The following is a 24,541-nucleotide window of genomic DNA, read 5'->3' as shown; positions in this document are numbered from 1 at the left end:
ATTCTATTTTTTTTTTTTAACATTTATTCATTTTTGAGAGACAGAGACACAGCGTGAGGGGAGAGGGGCAGAGAGAGAGGGAGACACAGAATTCGAAGCAGGCTCCAGGCTCTGAGCTGTCAGCACAGAGCCCCACGCAGGGCTTGAACTCACAAACCGCGAGATCATGACGTGAACCGAAGTCGGATGCTTAACCGACTGAGCCACACAGGTGCCCTGAAACTATTCTCTTTTTAAAATTTACTTATTTATACTTGAGAGAGAGAGAGAGAGAGAGAGAGAGAGAGAGCGAGCGCGCACCAGGAGAGGGGCAGAGAGAGAGAATCCCAGGCAGGCTTTGCATGGTCAGCGTGGAGCCAAATGAGGAGCTCGAACTCAACGAATCGGGAGATCATGATCTGAGCTGAAATCAAGAGCAGATTAACCAACTGAGCCACCCAGGCGCCCCAGTGATGCAACTATTCTAAAATGGATGGTGGCGAAAGTTATACAGCTCTGAGAATATATCAAAAACCACTGGGTTGTATACTTTAAATGGGTGAGTTGTATGGTATGTGAATTGTAGCTCAATAACGTTGTTATAAAAAAAAAAGAGAGAGAGAGAGAGAGAAATTGAGGGGCACCTGGGTGGCTTGGTCAGTTAAGCGTCTGACTCTTGGTTTCAACTCAGGCCACAATCTCGAGGTTTGTGGGTTCGAGCCCCACCCCAGGCTCTGTGCTGACAGTGTGGTTCCTGCTTGGGATTCTGTCTCCCTCTCTCTCAAAATAACTAACTTTAAAATACATACACACAAAAAAGAAATGGAGATAGCACAGCCCGTTACTGAGGTGCGTGAACCAAGGGTACACTTGCCTTGGGTGAGAGTCCAAGAGCTTCTCATGAACTCAGTGCGTGGATTCTGTGACATTGGCATCGGTGGCTCTAAGTTATTCCCTAGTTGTTTCCCACATATCTGAGTTCCTAAGCCCCACGGCCTCTAGAAAAGTGAGGCTTATGTAGTCAGCACTATTAATTATTGTTGTGGGGGAGATGGCACCATGGGCTAGTCCACTTAGCTTCCGAGTGGCTTCCGCTCACGCAGCTGGTCCTCTGCACTCCGTGCCATGCAAGCAGACGGCCAGTCAGGGTCACAGTGCGTGGCGTGCAAGGAGGGTGCCGAGGTACCAGGCCGAGCCTTCTGGCCCCCAGGATGGGTCAACGAGCAAGGCAGATGTGCTCCAATGAGAGGGGCAGGGAAGCATCCCCTGCTACTCTGCCAAACGACAGAGGGTTTATAGAAGGGCACACAGCTGGAAACTAGCACAGAGCTGCTAATCTCCTAGCGCGAGGTCTCATCCATTCCCCCAGACTCATCCCCTCCTTAATTAGGCAGAGGATCAGCCCCCCGAGAGCCATCGTGGTCACTGGGAGCTTGTCCAGCCAGGCTAGGCTGGCTCCCCTGAGTGCAGCCATTAGATCGTCGGTTCAGGGAAACATCTGGGTGTTCCCGATTTACTCAGAATCAGTCACCGTAGTAAACTGCAAGGTAGGCCAGCAAGAACACAGGCTTGGAGGCGGCTGGGGTCATATTTCAGCCCCTACCACTGATTAGCTAGGCGGCCTCGACGAGTCCCGTTACCTGAGCCTCAGTTTCCTCATCTGCACGTTACCCACTTGAATGAGTTGTAGTAAAGATCATGGGGGACAAGCGAAGTGCCACAACGTGAGCCTGTTAAATTCAGTCACTCTTCATTTTGTTCCTCTCTACCTAGGATTTTTAAAAACCTTTTGTCTGTGTCAAGCAGAAATAGACGCACCTAAATCAATACGTGGCGTTCTCTGCTGAATGGAAACATTTACTCTGTAATTTTCTAAAAATGTGCCCTGAGACGACGGCCTGGAGGTTGTGCACACATTTCGCACCAAGGCAACTGCAGGGAGAGACTGGCTGCTCTTTGGGGCTCAGGGAGTGGAAGAAGAGTGGGCAGCAGAACACGGACAGGGGGGCAGCAGAGAGAGGTTGGCGGTCAGGAGTGAGGCACCAGTGTGGTTTGGGACTGGCCCCTTGAGCTCTCTGGGGACCGCTAGTCCAACATCCAGCTCCCTGCAAGGAACGGTCCTTGTGCCACTGGTGTTCCTAAGCCACCCTCCCTCACCAGGATCCCCAGCTCCTGGATCAAACCTGCACAAGCTGCCTCTCTGCCTCCACACCCCTGAGAGTAGCCCTTTCCCACTGACGGTATTGCTCTCTTTCCCGTCTCTCTTCTCCCCGGGCTCTCAGCTCCTCAGGGTTGGGAATGGAGTCAGACTCACTTTTGTAACCCCAGCAATTAGCCCAGGGCCAGGCACAAATGAGGTCACACCCGAGCTGCACCTGGGTCATCTGGAGTGCTTGTTAAAACAAACCGCTGGGAGGGGCGCCTGGCGGGGGCTCAGTCGGTTGAGCGTCCGACTTCGGCTCAGGTCACGATCTCTAAGGTTGGTGAGTTCGAGCCCCGCATCTGGCTCTGTTGCTGACAGCTAGGAGCCTGGAGCCTGCCTCGGATTCTGTGTCTCCCTCTCTCTCTCTCTGTCCCTTCTGCACTCGTGTTCTATCTCTCTCACTTTCAAAAATAAATAATAAAACATTAAAAAAATTAAAAAACAACACAAAACATACTGCTGGGCTCCATCCCCAGAATTTCTGCTGCGGAGGCTCCCAGGACCACACTTTGAAGACCACTTCAGAAGATGAGCATAACAGGGGCTGCGCAAGGGGTGAACCACTCCAGATGTGACTTTTTTCCTGGGTTGTTAAAGTCAGGCTCAGCCCTTAGCCTGCCTCCTCCCCTAAGTCCTCCCTGTCCCCTGGGACCCCTGGTATCAGTGCTCTCTCCCCATGCTCCTCTCAGCCATGGGAGGCAGGTGCATGTGCTCCAATCCCCTGACCCGCCCAGAGCTGGGTCCTTCCAGCGGAAAGGGGATCAGGGCCGTGGCAACATTGCTCCCAGAGTCAGTGGGGCAGACTCTCCACAAGGTGCTCTCAGGGCCTCTCCCCTCCCGCACGTGGGTCATCAGGCCCATTGCGGGCTGAGGGAGAAGAGAGGGGTACCACTGGGCAACTACACAGATCCTGGGCGGCCCAGGAGCCCCCCAGCACCCTGACTGGAGACGTCTTCCGGGAGGACTGAGTTTTCTGGATGGCCAAGAACTCAGGTGGCCTGACTTCATACCCAGGGCTCGTCCACTACCACAATTTGACAGGTGGGCTAGGAAGAAGTGTTCACTGGACCGGTTCATTACCACCCGCTGCCAGCACATAGGCAGGAAGGTGGTCAGCGCTGGTTGGCAGGGGGAAGGGGGAAGTCCCCACGGTCAGCACCAAGGCCAGGGTCTTGACACAGGGAAAATGGTAAGCCCTTAGGTTCCCATGCTACACGACCCCCGGGGGGCACCACCAACGTTGTAATCCCCGTAAACAGCAACCTCTACAGTTGTGCAGTGCACATCCTGTGCAGTTTTATGCAATGGTCCTACCAATCCTAGTCTGCAAATGGTTTGTTATTCCCTGAATACCTACTATGTACCCATGAGGTGTTCTGGCAGGAGGCCAGAAGATGGTCTAGCCTCTTGGGGCAATTAGGGGAAAAGCCAGCTACATCCTACGGTGAGGAGAAAAGTGCTTTCATGAGGGCATGCCCAGGCACTGGGGGAGCCAGGGAGTGGCTTATCTCTGCCCAGTGAGGTCAGGGCGCTGGCATGCGGGGGCAGCCAGCTCCCTGAGGGCTGGTTAATCCAGCCAGGCTGGAGGCTATCAGGCGGCGGCTGCTGAATCTGCAAGCCTCAGCGTCTGGGGTTGGGTGGCTTCTTGCTTTCCAGGGACACCTGGAGCTGCAATCCCTGGGGCCAGAGGGGTCCCTTGTGGTCTGTGGCCGCCCCAACCCCCTCCCCTCGCCATTGTGTGGGTTGGCAGAATTAGAGATCGGAGCCCCCGATTACTGGGCAGAAGGAGGTGTGGAGGCAGGGAAAGGGGCAGAAGCAGCCAAGACAAATAAGGGCAGCTCCAGGGGCTTCTGCCAAGGAGCTCAGCCTGCCTCCCTGGCCTGGTTCCTGAGCTTGGTTGGGGATGCAAGCTTCCCCAGCTGATGGGCCACTTTTTCAAAGAAGCTTCTGAGAGGCCCTGACTTCCAGTAGCATCTTTCTCTGGGCTCCTAAGGGCACTGGAAGTCAGCCTCCGCTCTCCAAATGCTCTGTGTGGGGCGGGTCATGCAATTACTCCCCCCACCTCTCCCCCCACCATGGGCTGGCTCCAGGCAGACCTCTGACTTCGCCAAGAATCCCTGAGAGCTCAAAAAGCTGGTCCAGGCAGCCCTGGGAGATGTCCCGGCTTCCTCCCGGATCCTAGGGGATCTTGCATTCTGGGACACACTTTGTATCTGGCACTGTCACCCCACTACAATAGGGTCACTTCTTACTCGTTTCTGTGTCTCTAGCACCTAGACTGGGGACTGGCACCGACTAGGTGCTCAGTTAATGTCTGCAGCTTGAATGACTTCACCGCTAGTTTCTGTGCCTGAGGGCAGAGTGTATTTAGGAGTCCTGGCCATTCTCAGAACCTAGCGGGCCCTCCCATACCCCGGGGTGATTAAATACTACCATAATTTCTAATCCCTACCACAGCCTGATCAGGTTGTCAGACCTGGCAAGGCATTTCACTCTTTGATAAACTTAATCACACAGAAGACTTATTATGCACAGAGGGGTTTAAACCCAACGAGACTCACACAGCTCTGGCCAAAGTGGAAAACCAAACACCAGATGTGAGCCAGAGCGGGGAACAGCCTGGTACGTGGGTACCCATGAAAGAGGGCTTCAGGGATGCTGGGTCAGTGGTTCCAGAGCCTCTGGGCTTCTGACCCAGCAGGGAACAACCATTCGGAATGGTCTGCCCAGTCTGCATGAGGCAGGGGTGTCCAGGGGCAGGTGAGGCCCAGATTTAATCTTTTTGCCTGGAAAGCCCCTTCCCTCCAAATGACAAAATTCAAGGTCTGGCAGATACAATGGTGGGTAATTTCCCTTAGGAGTAGAGGGTGATGGGGTCCCTGATCACCCCTCCCCATGTGCTAATGTTGATAAGTAAAACGATGGGAATGCAAGCTGGTGCGGCCACTCTGGAAAACAGTATGGAGGTTCCTCAAAAAACTAAAAATAGAACTATCCTACGACCCAGCAATTGCACTACTAGGCATTTATCCAAGGGATACAGGCGTATTGTTTCAAAAGGGTACATACACCCCCATGTTTATAGCAGCACTATCGACAAGAGCCAAAGTATGGAAAGAGCCCAAATGTCCCTCAGTGGATGAATGGATAAAGAAGATGTAGTACACACACACACACACACACACACACACACACACACACACACTGGCGTATTACTCGGCAATCAAAAAGAATGAAATCTTGCCATTTGCAACGACGTGGATGGAACTGGAGGGTATTATGCTGAGTGAAATGAGTCAGTCAGAGAAAGACAAAAATCATATGACTTCACTCACATGAGGGCTTTAAGAGACAGAACAGATGAACATAAGGGAAGGGAAACAAAAATAATATAAAAACAAGGAGAGGGACAAAACAGAAGAGACTCTTAAATATGGAGAACAAACAGAGGTGTGGGAGGGGGGATGGGCTAAATGGGGAAGGGGCACTAAGGAATCTACTCCTGAAATCATTGTTGCACTAGATGCTAACTAATTTGGATACAAATTTAAAAAAATTTAAAAAAAATGACAAAAAATGTTGATAGTAAAACTAATATAATTCATATTGAAATTCCCAGTCCGGTGAAATGAACAACAGCTTCTGTAAAACCTTTCCCATTTTATGAATCTGAAATAACAATCTATTGTTATGCAATACTTGCTATGCAAATAGAAGCAGCTTAAAGGAAGTCTTCTAGTTCCCTCTTCCCTCCACATGATTGCCCCTAAAGTCACATCGTGTAGAAATTCCGGGCCTCCCCAGGGCTGTGAGGTCCACCCTCCCTTACAGGGGCAGTGGGACAGACACAGCCCAGCACCTAGCAAGAGCCTAGCACGTGGCACATTTGCAATAATCAGGCGTCAAATGAACAGCAGACATTGGGAGGTGTGGCCGGACTCACAGTGCAGAGAGATCCTGACAGTGGACTTGCACCCTTGGGGTCTGGCCTGCGAAGGCTATCATCACTTCCATTTTGCAGATGAGAAAACTGAGGTCCAGTTAAGACTTCCTTAAGGTCCCAGAGTTGGCTCTTGCCTGAGTCCCATTGGGTCCCTGCATTCAAGCTGCCTCCTGGGTGGTGAGGGCGGCCAGCTCGTGCTGGGGCATGAATAATAGCCAGTCACCTGGTCTGCATGGGGCTCTGGGGTGGTCTGCTCCCTTCCTCCCGCCTTTCCGTCTGCCCTGCTGGGCTGCCCAGACTCACACTTTCCAGCCTCTCATTCTCAGCTGTTTCTGCAAATCCGGGGCTGCCCTCTATCCTGGATTCCAAACCACCACAGCACGGGTCCCAGGCCCTCCGTCTCCCTCTCCCTGAGGGGTCTGAGAGGCAAGAAGGAGGCTCCACCTGGGTCCAGGCACTCACCCCAGACCCCTCACAGCTGACCTCAGCGGGGACAGGACAGAGGAGGCCAGTCTCAAATCCGGGTTTAAAAGCTGGGTTAGAGCCGCACACGTCTTAATTGGTACATTTCTATTTTCTCTGTGGGCATTTTTCCTTGCTGATGGACTCTTACAAACATTTTACTGTTGTATTTCTTGCACTACTGCCTGGAATCGTTATTTCGACATTATAAAAAAATCATTATATTTTTAAAAGAAAGACTGAGAATTCCTACAAAAGAGAATACAAAGAGCTTGGGCAGACACACACACACACACACAGGCCCATCCACACACAAATATATATCTACATGCAAGTTTAGGCTGACAGGAAAAAGAGGTTTCTCGCCATACCGCTTTGCAAAGTAGAAGTGAATGAATAATTGATAGGGCTTTTTCCAAACATCTAGATTTTTAAAAATTATTCTAGAAAAATCCGGTTCGATTACTTAGAGCCGCAGTTCTGTGCTAAACCAACCCAGAAATAGTTACCAATAAGTAAAATTTACGATTCCCACTGAGCCAGCCTTCCACGGAATTGCATCATAAACACGAACATCTTTGTTTTGACCCGCCAGAGTCCACAAAGCCGCCGCTCTCACTAACTGAAGGCATTGTCTGATCCACCCTCGAGCCCTTTATTCTGAGTAACGTTCCTGACTTCACGTACAGATGATAGTATTTCCCACTTTCTTTTGGCAAGAACTTCATCCATCTCACCACACTCACCCTTCGCCGCCAGTTGCAAATGAGCGGTGCCAGAACCGAGGTCACGAAGCTTTAGTTCTTCTGACTCCCCGAGATACTGGGGCACCCGTAGCGGACCAGGGGTTGGTGGTGCTGGTGGGAGAGGCCCATGCACCACCCGCGCCCCCCTGGATCTGTGCCCTAACCAGACTTACCCACAACGGGCTGATGCGACATTTGGCCAATGCCAGTATCTGACGCATGAGTCCCTTGATGGCCCCACGGGGATCCAGGCCACAGCTTCTTGCTTGGTCTCCCTCCGGTGTGCGGGCAGCCTGTCTTGGAAGTCAGGGCTCAGGCTGACCCTCACAGGCGAGGGACCTGCCGGGCTTGGACAGCTGTGCTGCTGCCCCCCTCAGCCTACACACCAGCTCCTGGCCACAGGGACTGGCCCGGGAGTGGTGACTGATGCTTGGTTACAGAGCGCGCTGGGAGAGAGCAGTTCTGGTTGATACTTCCTGTTTGGGGAGGAAACCTCACTGGTAATAATTAGTGGCTCAGACTCCAGCGTCTCTGCCACAGGAACTGAGGCAGGACAGCCAGCAGAGCCCAGGATGCATAAAATGAATAAATGTCATCCAATGCAGGGTGGGCCGCCTCTGTGTGTGTGTGTGTGTGTGTGTGTGTGCGCGAGAGAGAGAGAGAGAGAGAGAGAGAGAGAAAGAGTGAGAGAGAGAGAGAAAGAGAAAGAGAAAGAGAAAGAGAAAGAAAGAGAAAGAAAGAGAAAGAAAGAGAAAGAAAGAAATAAAAAGAGAAAGAGGTGTGTTTATTCTTCAGATTACAAAGACAAACATAATGGCTGCAGAAAGTGGCAATTTATCAATTGCTGTGGGGGTAATTTATTGCAATCACTGCAGCTGTCCTTGGCTTGTGATGGGTTTTCTCAGCATTTTGTGCCAACAAAGCCTTCATGGTCGCCTTTATTTGCCTGTTGGTACCCACAGTGTGGAGAAAGACAGACGGAAGGACCCACAGACAGAAGACAGTATTGTCCCAAGGGCAAAGCAGGGATGCGTGTGTGCCTTCCTGCCGCTGATGGCTTTTCTAGTGACCCTGGGGGCCAGGCTGACGGCCAGGCTGATGGCACAAACGGAGGTCAGAGGTTTCGAGGCTTTTTTTATCATTGACATTAATGATGCCAAGCCCAGTCTTAGGACAAGTATATGCAACTGCTTCCAACTTGTTCGAAAACTGGTGACCTTGGAAAACAGGAGCTTTGAGTCACCCTGGGCATTTGGATAACGAGAATATGCACGGCCGAGCCCCGGGCAGGTTTATTCTCTTATTACAAGCCGAACAGCACCTGCATGGCCATCTGACTGCTGTGGCCCAGTGCCTTGTCTCCTCTACCAGAAACCTCCTGTGGGCAGGGGTATTCCTGAATCTCCCAAGTCCAGCGTCGGCCAGTGCACACCGACAGACTTCCCTTGCCTTAGCTCACTTTTCATTCCCTTCTTTCTGGTCTCTGCCACCCACCCCCCCCACTTCTGCCAAAGCTTATTACCTCCACCTCACATCTTGACATCCTCTCCAGCCAAATCCCCCTTCCTTGGGGACTGAGGTCGCCTCCCAGCCCCCATAGCCCCTCAACTGTCTCTCCCGGCTCTGTGTTCACAGAGGGTCTGGGTAGGCAGACCTAGGTGTGAATTCAGGTTCAGCTGTGTAAGCAGTGTGACGTTGGGCAGGTTCCTTTCCTTCTCTGTTCTGATGATTAAGCAAAACAGTGACAATGAAAGCCCCCAAACCCACATCTCAGGACGGCTTTGGTTTACACGTTTCCTGTGTTTTGCTGTGGACCGTTCACTGCATGCTGTCCCGGAATCTTCTCCCTCTGCTGCCTGGTGGTGCTGTGTATTGTCACTCAGCTTCCCACTTAGACTGTGAGCTCTCCAAGGGCAGAGACCTGGTGTCCCGCACCCCTGTGCATCCACACTGCCCTGCTCGCGGTAATTCTGCCGTGAGGCCCGTAGATGCCTGTTGGGCTGACGGGGGCTCAGGCAGTGTTCTCAAACGGTAGTGAACACGGATTGGGGTCATAGTGAACACGGGATAGCGGGGGAGCTTAGGCTGCAGATTTCCAGGCAGTCCCAGAGGGCCCCTCTCACCCCCCCACCCCCACCCCTGCCCCGAATCAGTACTTCGGGCGGGCTCAGCACTCTCTGTCCCTATCACAGCTTCTGGGTGGTCTCTGATCCCTTTGAGGAAGCTGTACTGTCAGGAACTCACACTTTCTTTGGAAAGCAAACCCCCCAGCTGTGAGTGGACAGGAGCACGCCCCCTGTTCCCACAGGGGTCCAGGTCAGCTGTGGTTCCCGGTCTCCTGGGGTTTTCAGTGAGCCCTCAGCTGTGCCCTGAGTTCCCCCTCCCCCTTCGCCACACACAGCCATGCTAGATTAAAACATCCAAGAAGAACTGTAGCAAAGGTTACAGGAGGACGACAGGCCCAAGAGGCAATACACAACAGAGCGTTGTCAGCCTTCCAATCCAGGAACACCGAGAGGGCAGGGCTTTCCTGGCTAGAAGTTCCCAACCCCCCACACAATCCTTGGCGGCCCCACCCAGCACCGGCCTGTTTCCTTCCCTTCCAGGGCCGGCCACTACCTTATTTCTGGCCACCCTGCAGCCATCTGCAGGGACCAACCACAAAGCGCCTGGTCTTAACCTCTTGTGGCCGCCCAGCCCTGCACCCAGGTTGTTGGTGGCTGACTCACAGGGCAGTGGTGATCGACTCCCCCACCCTGCCCACTGTATCCCACGTACAGGCCTGGCTGGTCACCCAGTCCCCGCACAGGCCCCTCGGATTCCAAACGGCCCACCCTCCTGACGCCGCAGGCCACCCCATCTTTGCGCAGACTCCACCTGTAGGGCCCGTGTCCCAGCCAACACCTTCCCGCTGTGTGCCTGCATGATTCACCTTCAGAGAGACCCTTACCCGGACTGCAGGGCATACTGTCACCTCCCAAGCCCACCAGTAAAATCACAAGCCTACCTTCCCCACGGGCCTGATGGCCACACCACAAGCATCGGGGGTGACGGCACCAGGAAGGGTCAGCCACCACAGACCCCAGCACGCCGGCTTTGGGACACCGCTGTCTTCCCTGGGAACTGAGATGGCCCGTTTGCCAGCCCCCAAATCCCTTCACATTTACCCGTGATTGATTTTATTATACTCTTGGGGCTCTGTTTTTCAGTTTAAACATCTGAGCTATCCTAATCTGATAGCTCTAGAAAGCTTAGGAACGTGTGCTTCCATCCCACCTGGCTCTCATTAAGCGAAAGGGTGGGGTAGGAAGAAGTTGGTGCCTGATTGCAGGACAATTAGTGCCCACCTGTTGCACATTCTGCCAGGTGACTGTGGTGATTTACAAGGACGGACTGATTGGGAAGAGCTGAGCAGCAGGTAATTCTCCGGTGATAGAGTTCCACACCCCAGGGGGAACCTGGGGGGTTCTGCCCAGGGGGTTGAAGTGACAATACAGGCCTTTTTGATCCTGCATAAGTTAGCAGTGGCTGCTCCCGCCCGCCCTCTGCCGTCTCTGGTTTTGGATCCTGGCTCACATTAGCTGTGGGACCTGGGACTCAATGATGCTGAGCCCCCTCACTTCTAATTGGAAATAAGGGGGGTGAGGGGGGCGCCTGGGTGGCTTGGTTGGTTAAGCGTATGTCTCTTGATTTCGGCTCAGGTCATGATCTCAGTTTGTGAGTTCGAGCCCCACACTGGGCTCTGTGGTGACAGTGCAGAGACTGCTTGGGATTCTCTCTCCCCCCTCTCCCTCTCCCCCTACCCTGCTCATGCTCTCTCTCGCTCTCTCAAAATAAATAAAAACTTAAAACACAAAGAAGTGGAGAGTGTGGGGTTTTACTGGGTTAGAAATGACCATGGACACTCATCCCACCAGAAGTGGGACTCAGTCTTGAGTACCTGGCACCAAGACGGTGCTCAGTACCCTTTGTTGAGTGAATAAATGATGAGGCAGAATTTGGACAAGCAGATATACTTAGTAGTTAGGAGCCTCTCAAGTTTGGGGTGGAAAGAACGGATTGGGGTCTCGTGTTTAACTTGGGAAAGTTACATCTATCTCCTTAAGAGACTCGAAGGTTCAAATGTGCTTATGGATACGTCATGCTTGGGGCCTGACAGGTGGGGAACTGAATGTTCAGTGACGATGACTGTCATTTCAGGTGTAATCCAAGCAGTGCCCATGGCATGCCAAGGATGTGAAGGGCTGGTCTGTAGATGTCTGGGCAGGTCAGAAAGCTGGTGGGCCCAGCTGCAGAGGGCAGCAGGAGGAAATGAGAGTTCTGTAGTCCAATGTTTGGAAACCACCTAGAGAGGTTTCCCCACGCCTTGGTTCCCCTCTCCAAGTTCTGGAACCTCCACAGCCTCCTGGATTCGGAACTGGGTTGGCAAGGACAGGATATGAGTGGGAAAAGAAGCACACCCTCCCTCCAACCCCCCCGGCAGGGAGGAAAGGAGCCAGCTCGGCTTTAGGTTTTAATGACTGGTTTGAAAGGCAAGCTTCCTCGTTTTAAATCAAGAGGCTTATCCTCAGCCCAGATGCTAGAAAGCAATTTCACGGAGTGCTCATCTTATGAAGCTTGGACCGCCCAGGCAAGGGAGACGTGGCCACCACACCAGTGGGGAGGGCAGGGAGGGGTAGACCCAGCCGCAGAGAGCCCAGACATCCCTGCAGACCCGGCTCCCCGGCTCCATCCCAACCTGCCTGAAAATCACCCCCAGCCACTGAAATGTTCTTTTGCAGACCGGTCAGAGAACGAAGCAGGAGGCACAGACTTTTTCTCCCAGTCTGGAAGACACTGGCCAGGACACTAAGCAGGGAGCCTCGAGGCCTGAGCCCCGCGGCCATCTCTGAAACATAGAAGAGGATGTGGAGGCCACTCTCTGGGCTTTAGCTACCTTTTCTAGGGAACTGAGGGGGCTCAGACTAGAAGAGCAATGAGCCTAGAAGGTCTCCAGCTGATTAACACTCAAATCCTGGGGGAAGAGGGAAGGATCTGATATTTTTTGCACTCCTAAAACTCATCACTTCACACAACTAATCCCTCAGGCAGGTATTATTGTCACTGTCTTATAGAGATATCAAGTGCAGCGTCCTTTAGCAAGGTAGATGAAGAAGCAAGTGTGGAGAGCTGAGGGCTTGGCCAAGGTCACATGGTGAAGAGCTGAGATTCAGACTCGGTTCCATCTGACTGCAAAGCCAGGGGCTCTCACTTACCGTGAGGCAGCTGAAGCTGCCTGACCCCCCCCCCCCCCCCCCCAGGGCTCAGGTGCGCAGCTTTGGACTATAGTCCTTAACTCTCACTGTTTAATTACCTGGAGCCCTGCCCAATACTCTGATAAGCACAAGGAGAGAAGGGCCAGGGGGCAAGGAACGGAAATGAACTGAAGAGGGCACATCTGTGATCCCAGGGTGACCACAGGTCCTGGGGAGCTCAGCAGGCTTGGGACTGGCTGTCCAACCTCCTAGTAAACAGGTGGCCTGGAATGAGCTCTGGGCTGGCTCTGAGGTCACTCCAGGCCTTCCTCCTAGATTGCCTGGCTAAGGCCACTTGCCCATCATTCAAAGCCTCCTTCAGGAAAGTTTCTATACCTCACTGATGCCCCGCTAAGTCCATTTCTCCATCAGACAATGATCAAGCACATGCTCCCAGCTGCCCCATCACCCCTCTCCCCATTCCCCCAGGCCACCGGGAATAGAGACAGGCACAGAGATGGGTAAGACAGTCTCAGTCCTCCAGGTGCTTCTGGCTGGGTGCAGGGTCATGCAGACTCTGATTCAGTGCCGGTGGATGGGATCTAGGCATCTGTATTTTTAACAAACCATGCAGGTGGCTGAGGGGGCACACCCCTGTGAGACCCTTTTGGCCTTGTGGATATCCTGGACCCCATCACTGCATTTTTTGGGCTTCCACCTCTGAGAACATGGCCTGTCGGTCTCACTGGCAGGCTCTGGACTTCTAAGTCCGATAAATCTGTGTACAAATCCCTATTTCTGCAACTTGCTACCTGCGTATCTTTGCCAAATAGCCATGCTTTCTGGGGCTCAGTTTCTCCATCTGTAACAAGATGACAGTCGTGCCTTCCTGGCCTGAGGATTAACTGGGACAGTGCATGCGTAGCAAGCTGCCTGGCACAGATAAATGCACAATAAATGTCCGCTATTAATTATATCATCACTGCACTCTGATAGAAATACTTCCCTGGGGCTATTTCCAGAACCCCACTTCCCAGAGTCTGTTTCAGAGGCGGCCCTGGACACCTGGGAGGCCTTTCGTTGCCCTCTGCCACGGCTTCTTCAGGACCTGCCTACATTTTCTCCGTGGTTTCCGCCTCTTGGGCCCCAAAGACATTAGCTCAGTGTACCTTTCATCTACCCAGAGCGCCCAAAGTTCCAACCACACCCCTGTGGGCAGCCTGCCCCATTTCGGGGAAATAGGCAGGAGAGTTGAGTTTCCCAGGCAAGAGCTCGTGGCCAGAGGCAGGCACTGGTCAGCCTGGCCCTTCCAGTCCAAGGTCGGGCGCCCCGCCCCGGTCGGCCTGCTCCTCTGGGGCCGACAAGCGGCTGGGAGGCCTGGCGGGGAAGGTCCCGCCCACCACTCCCCGCCCTTCCCTGAGACCCGCCGGCCGGAGCCTCGGGGACCGAGGACCCGAGCATTTGGCCGGTCCGCAAGGCTGCAACCCGGGTCCGCACGCGCGTTCTCCCTAGTCCCGCCCCGGGCAGGGCGTCCCCGGGCCCTGTCTCCCGGCACCGCGCACGCGGCTGGCGTCCCCAGGGAAGGGAGGCGCGCAGCGGAGGACCGGGGATCCGGGTTCTCTGTCGCCGGGCGCACGTGGCTCGGTCCCAACGGCCCCGGTCGCCCGCAGACGCGTGGCGGCGCCCGGCTTCGGAGCGGCGGTGGCGCAGGGGTGCAGCGGGGGCAGCCTCCGGGGCGGGGTGGGGGGTCCCAGGCAGGGCGCAGCCCACAGCCCCGCGAAACGCGGCGGAGGGGGTCACTCACCAATCCGGCGCGCCACCCGGAGCAGCGGCGGCGGCTGAAGGTCCGCGTTGGAGGCGGTGGCTCGGCCCGGAGGCTCCTCCCCTCCCGGCGCCCCGCCCGCCCCCGGGGCCGGACCTGCGGGGGAGGTGGCCGCCCGCCAGCCCGCCCCTGCTAATCAGCCTCAGCCACCGCCCCCAGCAGCGCAATCGGGGAGCTGCAGGGTGCTCTGGCCCTGCAGCCGGGCGGCGGCGCCCTACGACCCTCCGCCCCCGGGCCCGAAGTTCAGAGCCAGACCGCCCCCTTCCTGATCTACTTCCCCTCCTCCCCGCCGGGGCTCAAGTGTGCAAAACTCCTGGGCCACCACTTAACCAGGACAATGAGGGCGCGCAGACCAGGGTGACTTCTGTGTCCCGCTTCCTTAATCGGAGGGACACCTCAAATCCATTACCATTTTATAACCGGGGGTGAGTGGTAGGTCGGGTTTGCACAGATGGTAAGAGACCAAAGTGTCAGGTTGGATCCTGCTTCCGTCATTTTTGCAGTGGAAGCAGGCAATAGAGGCCCCTTCTCAGCAAGGCAGGCAGCATCCAGGCACAACGGTCCTGGCATTTCTCTGTCCCTTGTCCACTTATTGGGCAGACTTTTGGTCCTTGCCCCTAGTCCTCAGGTTTCAAGGCCTGGGAGCTTGTGGAGGACCCTTGGGAGGAGCTGCTGGGGACAATGGAGATTGCCTTCCTCTCTTGACTTGCTGGGCCCCCAGACAATCCCCTGCCCCTGAGAAAGGTGGCCCCCAACACTGTCTGCTGGCCTCCCTTCCCCCATGTGGGTGGCTGTAAGGCGAGAATACCTTAGGGGTATCTTTCTAGAAGTGCTCCCATCTGAAGCCCTTTCTCACCTGCGACTTCACAGCAGGTGCTGCTGGTTTATTCCCCTCCCTTTACAGGTGAGAGTGCTCTGGTTAGGTGGGGTACTGTTGGCATTAAGGTCCGTCATCTGGGAGGCTGACTTGGGGGTTTCCAGACCCTGGGACTCGGTCTAGAATATGCCTGGGGGACATATTCCTTCAGCTCCTGATAAGGAACTTCTGATTACTCCGGGTGAGCCAAGCTGGGCGGGGAGATAAGCCCTGGGGAGGAGTTATCTGAGCCCCGAGGTCAGACACAAGGGGCTGAGCCCTGCAAATGGATCCCAAAGAGCACAATAGAGGGGTGAAGAGGCAGAATCGCGACCTCCTCCTGGTGGGAAGGCTGCTATGAAGGGCCTCTTCTCCCCACCCCCCCCCCCCTCTGAGATCCGCCCCAGAGAGCCAGAGCCTGCCCCGCCTCCATAGTTTCCTCCTGCCTAGTATACCCAGCGTCCCAGCTCTCGCTGTGAGGCCCCAAGGGCCAGATCCTCTCGCACCTCCTTTTGCCCCGCCCTACCCCAAGGCAACACCCACTGAGCTCCTGCAGCAGTTCTCAAAGTTCCCTTTTCCGTTCAACACTCGGGGAATCCTGCCATACCACACAGTGTTCCATGTGCCAGGGACCCAGGTGCCCCATGCCTGGTCCCTGCCCTTGGATGGTGGGTCGCTGCTGCAGTGGGTTATAAACTTTGGGAAGATAGGAACCAGTTCCTAGCCCCCTTTGGTGACCCCCACGCACTAGGTGTTCTTTAAGTATCTGGCTGATGGCCATCTCTGAGCATCCTTCCTGCAATGCCAGCGGACGGCAGGAGGAGACTGAGCTTGAGAAATGGAGGCACTCAGAGGTCTTCTGCCATTCTTGGAAGGACCCTTGGATCTGCCCAGCATCCTTCCAAGGATACCTGGTGGGGCTATTTGTGGGGCTCCCCATGAGCTGGAGAGGTGAAGGCTGGCCTGGCAGAGGGCTACAGAGGGAGGAATGTCCTAAGCTTGAGCTTCCTCGGAAGAACATCCAGGGGCCTGAAAGGGACGGGGCGTAGGTAATTGAATGCCCTTAAGTGGACAGACATCACCCACCCTGTCGGCCTTTGGCGCTTTGCTTGTCCGTCTCCCCCTGGATTGGGAGCACATTGAGTGGAAGCTTATCTGGCATGGGGTCCGGTGTGGATGAGGGTTCAAGAAATGTTTCCTGAATGTTTGGGGGTGGGGAGGCAAACTTTTGGAAGCAGATGAGCTCTGTCCTGATCTAGGGGAGAGGACGGTATGTTGGCATTGGCTGAGCACCTCCTCTGCGTCGGCCTCGTGTCTGGTCAGGCCAAGGGCAGAGCAGTCAGAGCCATCCTTGCAAGATGTTGGGCAGATCCTGTTACTTCTCTGCTCCCCCCCTCCCACTCACCCCCATCCTGCCAGGATGGCCTCCTCCCTTTTCCTCAGATTTGGCAGGGTCCTCAGGCAGGCCACAGTCCTTGCCATTCCCTCTGCCTGGACCCTGGTCGTCTCTATGGCCCTCTCTCCCTCTCTCAGTTCCTAGCTGAAATATTATCTCAGTGAGACCTACCCCATCGTCCCCTCATCCATGTACCTTGCCCTGTTTCTTTCTTTTTTTTATGTTTATTTTTGAAAGAGAGAGCGAGAGCCCGTGCGAGCCCCAGAGCACACATGTGAGTGGGGCAGGGGCGGAGAGAGAGGAGGACAGAGGATCTGAAGCCAGCTCTGTGCCGACAGCGGAAAGCCTGATGTGGGGCCCAGACCCACGAACTGTGAGATCATGGCCTGATCCGAAGTCGGATGCAAAGTGTTTCTTCCCTAACATGCTATCAAACACACTTTTCCTGTTTGTTGTTCATTAACTGTCCCCTCCCACAGAAATGCGAGGCCCCCCCCAGGGCGGGGAGTTGCGTCTGCCTCATTCACTTCTGCATTTCCAGTACCTCGAACAGTGCCTGGCACAGGGTTGCTGAGTGAAGGTACCCCCATTCTCACCCTTCTTCACCTCCTTCAGCATCCCTGGGAAGCTTCCCCCATGGCTCCCGAGCACCTCCTTTGCCTTCCCCAGAGCTAGCATGGTTCTGGGACAGACCTAGTATATGCACTGTTGGAAGTCTGGGCCTAGAGCTGCTAAATATTCTCTTTACAGAGCCCCTGGTGTCGGCCTCCAGAGGTAGCCTTTTCCTCTGAAGACAAGGGTAGCCCTTGGGCTAGGAAGACAACAGTATCCAGGAAGAGAATCTAAGTTCATTGCCTTCTTGGGCCAGAGAGAAGAACGTTGTGCACTCTCAGCTTCTTGGATCGATCCGGCATCTGTAGGCTAGGACAGAGCCCATCCATTTCACAAAATAAACACCCTAATTGACTATGAGGAGATGACCACGAGAAGCTATGTGCCCAATGTGCTCTGATGCCTGCGGTCCAGGCCACCCGGACCTAGTCCTGCTGGGCCAGGGCTATAGACCCAGGGAGGGCGCTCCTCACCAGTGCTGTCCTCCCAGCCTCCGGGCACAGAGAGCTGCTCCCCGACGTGACGGAGGGAATGAGGCTGCAATTCGGATTTAAGTTTACAGACTGTTTCCACTTGGCACCTTATTTTGAACCAATATCGTGTGACATTGTAAGGCGCGGCTTACAGGGCACTGGGACCCCCACCCCAGCACCCCAGAACTTGGTACTCTGGTGTAAGACTGCCTTCCTTCTTCTTCTTCAGTTTATTTATTTGTTTTGAGAGAGAGAAAGGGAGAGTGGGGGAGGGGCAGGGGGCAAGAGGGAATCCCAAGCAGGCTCCACTTTGTCAGTACAGAGCCAGATTCGGGGGCTTGATCTCAGGAACCGTGAGACCGTGACCTGAGCCGAAATCAAGAGTTGGACTGAGCCACCCAGGAGCCCCGAGACTGGCCTTCTTCCAGTCTCTTCCAGACTCTTCCAGAGTCCATGTTGAAACATGGGCTCTCCCAAGAGGAAAAGCCCTCTGAGCTCAGTGAAATGAGCTGTATATCCACAGGAGATTTAACACTGGCCAGCACGAGAGTGTGGAGAAGGTTCTAAAGGCAAATGCTAATAAAAGGGGAGGCGGTTAACGACTGGGGGTGGGGTGGGCAGGAGAAACCATTCCTCTCAGGGAGTCACTAGCACTTAGTAGGTACTTAACTCTGTGTAAGATGAAGCGTCTTGGCTTGTGACTAGACCACCGGCGGCCAATGAGAATGTAGGAGCATTCGGTGGGCCCAGAATGGGCCCTATGGTAGCATTACACTGCCTTTCAGTTGTGGGCGGGGAGGTTGCAAAGGCACACAGCTGGAGAAGTCTGGGTTTTAGTTAGTCCTTGCTCCACACGTGGTGCGTGTGATGGCCTGGGGGTAGGGGTGGGGGTGGGGGGTTAGAACTGCCGAGTCTCAGGCCCACCCCAGAAGTCCTGAATCAGAAGTACGTTTCAACCCGATCCGCCGGAGCTTATGGGTATGTTCAAGTTTGAGAAGGACTGGGACAAATGAAACCAGCAACTCCTTGAACACCAGGGCCAAGGCCGAGGATCAGAAACCTTGAGCAGACAACACTCTCACCCTTACTGAGCGGCACTTTAACACCGTATCCTTTGCTTTCTCAGAGTCTCTTATGAGTCATCAAATAGGCTGACTCAATCTGCTTGTGAATTTGTATAAATATGGAGTAATTGACTCTGTCCTTCACAACAATGCCTCTTATACAAAACTCCAAGAGGAGAAATGGAAGATGAGTACGCTTACTCCTTTCCAGTAACTGATCTTCTCCCTTTACCGTGGGGACCAGGATACTCAGACGCATATTCACGTATTTTCCCCTAGACCATGATCTTTTGTGTCAAGTTGACGATCAGCCGCATCGGTAAACTTTTTCGCTCGAAGCTATCCTAAGTTGCTTTTGGAAAAAGCCAATTGTGCAGGCAAAAGGAATAGGAAACATCCGTGTGCCTTAGTGGCCAGTCCTCTCTCCCCCTTGACGGCCATCACGCTTTCATGGCAAGAGCAGGGTCGTGGCACGTCCTCTACTAGAATTTTGAGGAGAAAACAGAGGAGTAGGGAGAAGGATGTGCCTTCGAACATCAGCTGGGTGTGACAGAGGAAAGAAAACCCACCCAGCTAGGGGTCACAGCCGGGGAAATCATGACAGGGGGCTCACACCATGCCCCTCCCTGCTACCTCTGTGCCCATGCACACGTCTCACCTGATTGGCAGTGCAAGGTACTGTCCTTCGTGCCAGGGGCCTCCTTGCAGGCTGGGGCGGGGGAACGCGGTACAGCAGAGGCCTCAGTAGCCATCTCTCCATGTGTTGCTCCCTCTGCCGCTGGGTCCCCAGGTGGGGTATCTGCACTCAGCTCCCTCAGTGCGAGGGGTGGGGCGGGGAGGGGGTGTGTGGGCGGAGGAGAGAGTCAGGTGAGGCTGTTCAAGGACTGGAGTGTGGCAGCAGCTCTGCAGGGCAGAGGCGGGGTCACTGACCTTGGGCTCATCTACAAACACACTGTGGTCAGTGGCCGAGATAAGCCCTTCCCCCACCTGGGGATGTGTTTGAACCTGCTCAGTTCTGGTGCCTGGGTCTTGGCTCTCAAGGGAAGGGAAGGGAAGTGACATGTGCTGAGGTCCCACCTTGAGGCCAGCGCTGTGGCAGGTTGAAATCACTCCATGTAAGCCTCCCTGGCCCCCGCATCCCTGAATGGGATCAGCCCCATTTTTCAGATGAGGAGAGTGACCTCATGCCCAGAAGAAGCGACAGAGCTGGGATCCGAACCAGGTCTCCCTGACTCCCGCATCTTTCCACTACCTTTGCCCTGCTAAGTGGAAGGCTCCTGTGGGCCATGGCCAGCACGTCTTCGGTGACCCCCGTTAGTGCCAAGGACTGGGCCCGGCATGGTGCAAGGGCAGAGCAGGGGCAGTCCATATAGTGTGACCAGAGGGGAAGTGAGCCACGGAGGGGGGCTCTCTCCCAGACACCCTTCACGGTGCCTGCCTTGCCCTGCCTAGGTGACATTCCATCAAGCTGTCCCCAGGCTCCACAGGGGTGGCAGCTCCATGAGTCTGTCCACTGGGGATGCGCATAGCCTCAAGCGGGTCTGTGAAGGCTGCTTCTGGCTGGCGGGGTGCCAGTGCCGGTTTCACTGACCCACCATGTGCAAATGTGTCATCAGAACGACCTTCAGACGTTTGCTGGTCTTTGACAGCATGCGAAAGGCAAGGGCCCTGCAGGAAAAGATAAGGGGGATAATGGCCCCAGAACTGCTGTTTGTGCCAAGGGCCAGGAGCCACAGTCAGCCAGGCCCGGGGTCTCCTGGGAGGAGGAGGGGGGCCGGGCGTGGTCTCTGGAAGCATCTGTAGGGTAAGAAAACACACTGACTTGGGTTCAAGAGTGGTCTCCCCACTGAACCTTGATCCCCTCAGCTGTAATCTGGGAGAATATACCCCCTCACATGGTGTGAGAATTGAGAAATTACCAGAGAAATGCCTGGCACTTAGGAGGGCTCGTTAAAACACAGTCACCCAACCTGAGAGGAGAAGAAAGGGTGTTCGGAGAGAGGAAGACAGACACTGAAAAAGGCAGTTCCATGAGAAACGTGCTTCCTGTCAGGCCCCCCACTTCTGCCTTGGTAAAGTCTCCTTCCTTGTCCTGTGTCCTGTGAAAAGCGCTCAGGGAACTCTTTCTCCTCTTGAGGAAATTTGAAATGGGGTCGGTGAGCAAAGGGCTAAGAAAGAGTTCTTGAGACGTTTTGGGGGGCAAAAAGATGATTTCATTCAAAGCAGGGGAGGACAGGACTCAGGGGCGGAAAGAGCTGCCCTGGGGTTGTGAGGAGTGACTGATTGTATACTTTTAAGTTTGTGGAGGTGAGGAGAGAGATAAAATTAGTTTCTGAAGACTTTCTGTATGCTGAAAGCAGGGTCTTTGAGGACCGTGAGGATTAAGCTATTGTCAAGATAAGGTTGCTTTTAGTTTTTAATGACATGTAAACTTTAAGGCATGAAAGCAGCCACAGATTCCTGGAGGGATGTCGAGAGCTGCAGGTGTCTGGGATCTATCAGTGGGCTGAAGGCCGTAAGGGATTTATTTAAACTACATTTTTCTTGCCTTTGTTTCCCTCATCATTCCCTGCCACCCCCCCCCCCCCCCCCCCCCAACAACTTTGACCCTTAAATCTTTAAAGGTTTTTGAAGGTGGAACGTCTCACCTTCTGTGGCTTTGTCTGCTGAACAGGGGCATAGAGATGTCCCTACCTACCGTTCGAGGTTGGTCAGTTGAGAATTTACTAGGAGTTAGGAAAGGCTAAGGCAGCTGTATCTAGAGTTGCTAGCATATGGGAGTTTTCTTGAGTAGAACTTCTTGGCTTGCAGTGAAGGAGTCTTGGCACCAGGTGGAGAGACATGGAAGAAAACAGCAAAACATGATTAAAATAACAAAAAGAAGCCCAAATAAGAATCCTCTCTTAAAAAATTTTATTGAAATCCAAGTTAGTTAACAGAGTGTAATAGAATTGAGTGATTCATCACTTACATATCAACCCCAGTGCCCATCACAACTAGTGCCTTCCATAATGCCCATCCCCCCACCCATACACCCCTCCAACAACTCTCTGTGTGTTTTCTGGATTTAAGAGTCTCTTATGGTTTGCCTCCCTCTCTGTTTTTATCTTATTTTTCCTTCCCTTGTTCGTCTGTTTTGCTTCTTAAATTTCACATGAATGAGATATGATATTTATCTCTCTGACTTACTTCGCTTAGCATAATACATTGTAGTTCCACATTGTTGCAAATGGCAACATTTCATTCTTTGTGATCACTAAGTATACTCCATAGTATGTGTATATATATACATATGTGTATATATATATATACACATATATATACATATACATATATGTGTATATGTTATGTATATATATGTGTATATATATATACACATATATGTATGTACATATATATGTATATGTATATATATATATATACACATATATATACCACATTTTCTTTATTCATTCATCCGTTGATGGACACTTGGGCTCTTTCCATAATTTGGCTATTGTCAATGGTGCAGCTATAAACATTGGGATTCATGTGCCCCTTTGTTTTTTTTTAAATTTTTTTTTTTAATGTTTATTTATTTTTGAGACAGAGAGAGACAGAGCATGAACAGGGGAGGGTCAGAGGGAGAGAGGGAGACACAGAATCTGAAGCAGACTCCAGGCTCTGAGCCCGAGCCCAACGTGGGGCTCGAACCCACGGACCATGAGTTCATGACCTGAGCTGAAGTTGGACGCCCAACCAACTGAGCCACCCAGGCGCCCCTGCATGTGCCCCTTTGAATCAGCATTTTTGTATCCTTTGGATAATTACCTAGTAGTGCAATTGCTGAGTTGTAGAACAACTCTATTTTTAATTTTTAAAAAAATTTTTGTAATGTTTATTTTTGAGAGAGAGAGAGTGCGTGCATGAGTGGGGGAAGGGCAGAGAGAGAGGGAGACACAGAATCCACAGCAGGCTTCAGGCTCTGAGCTGTCAACACGGAGCCCGATGCGGGGCTCGAACTCATGAACTGCAAGATCATGACCTGAGCCAAAGTCACTCAACCAACTGAGCTACCCGGGTGCCCATATTTTTAATTTTTTGGTGAACCTCCATAATGTTTTCCAGAGTGGGAGTACCAGTTTGCATTCCCACCAACAGTGCAAAAGTGTTTTCCCCTTTCTCCACATCCTTGCCAACATCTGTTGTTTCCTAAGTTATTAATTTTAGCCATTCTGACAGGTGTGAGGTGGTATCTCACTGTGGTTTTGACTTGTATTTCCCTGATGATGAGTGATGTTGAGTATCTTCTCATGTGTCTGTTAGCTATCTGGATGTCTTTTTTGGAAAAGTGTCTATTCATGTCTTTTGCCCATTTCTTCACTGGATTATTTGTTTTTTAGGTGTTGAGTTTGATAAGTTCTTTATAGGTTTTGGATACTAACCCTTTATCTGATATGTCATTTGCAAATATTTTCTCCCATCCTGTTGGCTGCTTTTTTGCCTTGTTGATTTTTTTCCTTTGCTGTGCAGAAGCTTTTCATCTTGATGAAGTCCCAATAGTTCATTTTTGCTTTTATTTCCCTTGCTTCTGGAGACACGTCTAGTAAGAAGTTGCTGTGGCTGAGGTCAAAGAGGTTGTTGCCTGTTTTCTCCTTTAGGATTTTGATGGTTTCCTGTCTCACATTTAGGTCTTTCATCCATTGTGAGTTTATTTTTGTGTATGGTGTGAGAAAGTGGTTCAGTTTCATTCTTCTGCATGTTGCTGTCCAGTTCTCCCAGCATCATTTGCTAAAGAGACTATCTTTTTTCCATTGGATACTCTTTCCTGCTTTGTCAAAGATTAGTTGGCCATACATTTGTGGGCCCAATTCTGGGTTCTCTATTCTATTCCATTGGTTTACGTGTCTGCTTTTGCACCAGTACCATACTGTCTTGATGATTACAGCTTTGTAGTAGAGGCTAAAGTCTGGGATTGTAATGCCTCCCGCTTTGGTTTTCTTTTTCAACATTACTTTGGCTAGTTGGGGTCTTTTGTGGTTCCATACAGATTTTAGGATTGTTTGTTTTAGCTCCATGATAGGATTGCATCAAATATGTAGATTGCTTTGGGTAGTATCAAATTTTAACAATATTTGTGCTTCCAATTCATGAGCGTGGAAGGTCTTTTTCATTTCTTTGTGTCTTCTTCAATTTCATTCATAAGCTTTCTACAGTTTTCAGAGTACAGATCTTTTACCTCTTTGGTTAGGTTTATTCCTAGGTATGTTATGGTTTTGGTGCAATTGTAAATGGGACCGATTCCTTGATTTCTCTTTCTGCTGCTTCATATTTGGTGTATAGAAATGCAACTGATTTCTGTACATTAATTTTATGTCCTGCGACTTTGCTGAATTCATGTATCAGTTCTACCAGTTTTTGGGTGGAGTCTTTTGGGTTTTCCACTTAGAGTATCATGTCATCTGTGAAGAGTGAAAGTTTGACTTCTTCCTTGCCAATTTGGATGCCTTTTATTTCTTTGCGTTGTCTGATTGCTGAGGCTAAGACTTCCAACACCGTGTTGAACAACAGTGGTGAGAGTGGACATCCCTGTCGTATGCCTGACCTTAGGGGGAAAGCTCTCAGTTCTTCCCCATTGAGGATGGTATTAGTGGTAGGTCTTTTGTATCTGGCCTTTATGATCTTGCTTATGTTCCATCCATCCCTACTTTCTTGAGGGTTTTTATCGAGAAAGGATGCTGTATTTTGTCAAGTGTCTTTTCTGCATCTATT

The 24,541-nt window shown here is 52.5% G+C and overlaps 1 protein-coding gene across 2 annotated transcripts in view; it reads right to left on the bottom strand.

Annotated features, from left to right (window-relative positions):
• Window positions 1-14,476, bottom strand: part of STEAP3 (STEAP3 metalloreductase) — a 46,788-nt gene extending 32,312 nt beyond the window's left edge. The window contains exon 1 of one of the 2 annotated variants that reach the window (XM_049615736.1): window positions 14,372-14,476. Coding sequence is in view for 1 of the 2 variants with exons in the window: in XM_049615735.1 (XP_049471692.1) it covers window positions 7,507-7,528 (22 nt within the window). In the remaining variant the exon portion in view is untranslated. Of the gene's footprint in view, window positions 1-7,506; window positions 7,948-14,371 lie in introns of those variants that run through there. The other variant, XM_049615735.1, reaches the window with a different exon arrangement.
• Window positions 14,477-24,541: the final 10,065 nt, after the last annotated feature.

Source organism: Panthera uncia, assembly GCF_023721935.1.
Source record: "Panthera uncia isolate 11264 chromosome C1 unlocalized genomic scaffold, Puncia_PCG_1.0 HiC_scaffold_3, whole genome shotgun sequence".
Taxonomy (NCBI): Eukaryota; Metazoa; Chordata; class Mammalia; order Carnivora; family Felidae; genus Panthera; species Panthera uncia.
This window is presented reverse-complemented; position numbering and strand designations above follow the sequence as displayed.